General features: G+C 39.2%; 1 protein-coding gene across 1 annotated transcript in view; it reads right to left on the bottom strand.

Moving 5' to 3' along the window:
* The window catches only part of FREM1 (FRAS1 related extracellular matrix 1), a 169,140-nt gene that overhangs the window by 82,173 nt on the left and 85,530 nt on the right, over positions 1-1,437 (bottom strand). The window contains 1 exon segment of the mRNA XM_019664409.1: positions 482-734. Coding sequence (XP_019519954.1) covers positions 482-734 — 253 coding nt within the window.

The following is a 1,437-nucleotide window of genomic DNA, read 5'->3' as shown; positions in this document are numbered from 1 at the left end:
GGAACTTAAAAGGCAGGCCAGTTATTTCTTAGGAGCTAGATGGTGATCAATAAACTTTTAAAATTAATGATATCATTATCTTAGGGCGCTTACTTCAGATATTCCTGTTATGGTGTTACGATTTACGGATCCAGAAGCTGTAATGTTCAAATAAAGTTATTGTCAAGTTGACCAAATTGAGGATGAAGACACCCCCAGAGTGAACTGAAGGTGTGTGTGGAAGCATCACAAAAAGAGCAACAATAACACCTGCTCTTCTTCCACGCTTTGAAATTCATTATATTACTGAAATCAGAAATACTTCTAAGAATGGTGATCCTACTCGAACAATGGGATAGCGGCTGTTGCTGCTGCTTCTTTTTTAATGGGAGCAAGCATTAAGACTGTTAGATTATTGGAGTCCACAGTAAGGAGTGGGGTTAAGACTCTGTCATGTTGCTTGCCTCTCCTCACGCAAACGAGTCACAATGCTGTCACTTACCTGTGTGTTTGTACGTCACAGCCCCTGAGATAACATCTCCCTGAGAGAACTTGTCCACCATGACTCCAGCTTTTCTCACTACCCCATGCTGAGGTTCTCGAGCAATCATAAATATCAGTTTCAAGTCATCACTGTCCACATCGGTAGCAAAAATGTATTCAGAGGTGATGACCACCTCATCGCCCTCTGAGCAATGCATCACGGGGATGAGGTCAGCCTTTAGGATTGGTGGCTCATCATTTATGGGGAATACCTAAGAAGGAAAAAAAAATTATGTTTTCAAGAAAAAGAAAGCAATGACAAATTGCCCAAATGGTAATCCACAGCTCATAATTGGGATGACAGGCATTTTCAATCTTCCAGACACATGAAACAATAGCCATGGAATTTGGCCAAGTAGTCTGTATCTTTTAACTTTCCCCATATGAACCGTCTTGCAAGAAATGACCCACAAGAGAGACATTTTAGATAGAAATGGGAGAATACAGTTATGATTTCAGACTCAAATCTCTCGTTTGTTTCTAGACAGACAAAATATAAATGTAATATAAAGCATCCTTCACCAAAGCCCCTATCTTCCTTCATTAATTCACACGTATTCAAGAGGAAATCTGGTCCTTGTGGTCTGATGCATTTACAGTCACCACATCAAAAGTTATTTATATTTCAAATTACTTGGTGATTACAAAGCTTCCCTCTACCCTCAACTTCCTGCCACCCAGGAAGTTTCTCTGGGCTTACAATAAGCAGCAGCTGCATTTCAACATTTTGAGTTAAATCTGAAACTCTATAACCATCAAATCAATGCCAGATTTCAACTTGACAAAACATTTTTGTCTCACTGTCATGAAAATAAAGCTCTAAGTAGAAGGGGGAAGAAAAGCAACATGGGATCATGCTGGCTCTCTGAATTTAAAAACATGATGGAGAAATTTGAAAAAGCCTATCTTCTAAAT

This window comes from Hipposideros armiger, unplaced genomic scaffold (genome assembly GCF_001890085.2).
Source record: "Hipposideros armiger isolate ML-2016 unplaced genomic scaffold, ASM189008v1 scaffold_422, whole genome shotgun sequence".
In the NCBI taxonomy this organism is placed as follows: Eukaryota; Metazoa; Chordata; class Mammalia; order Chiroptera; family Hipposideridae; genus Hipposideros; species Hipposideros armiger.
This window is presented reverse-complemented; position numbering and strand designations above follow the sequence as displayed.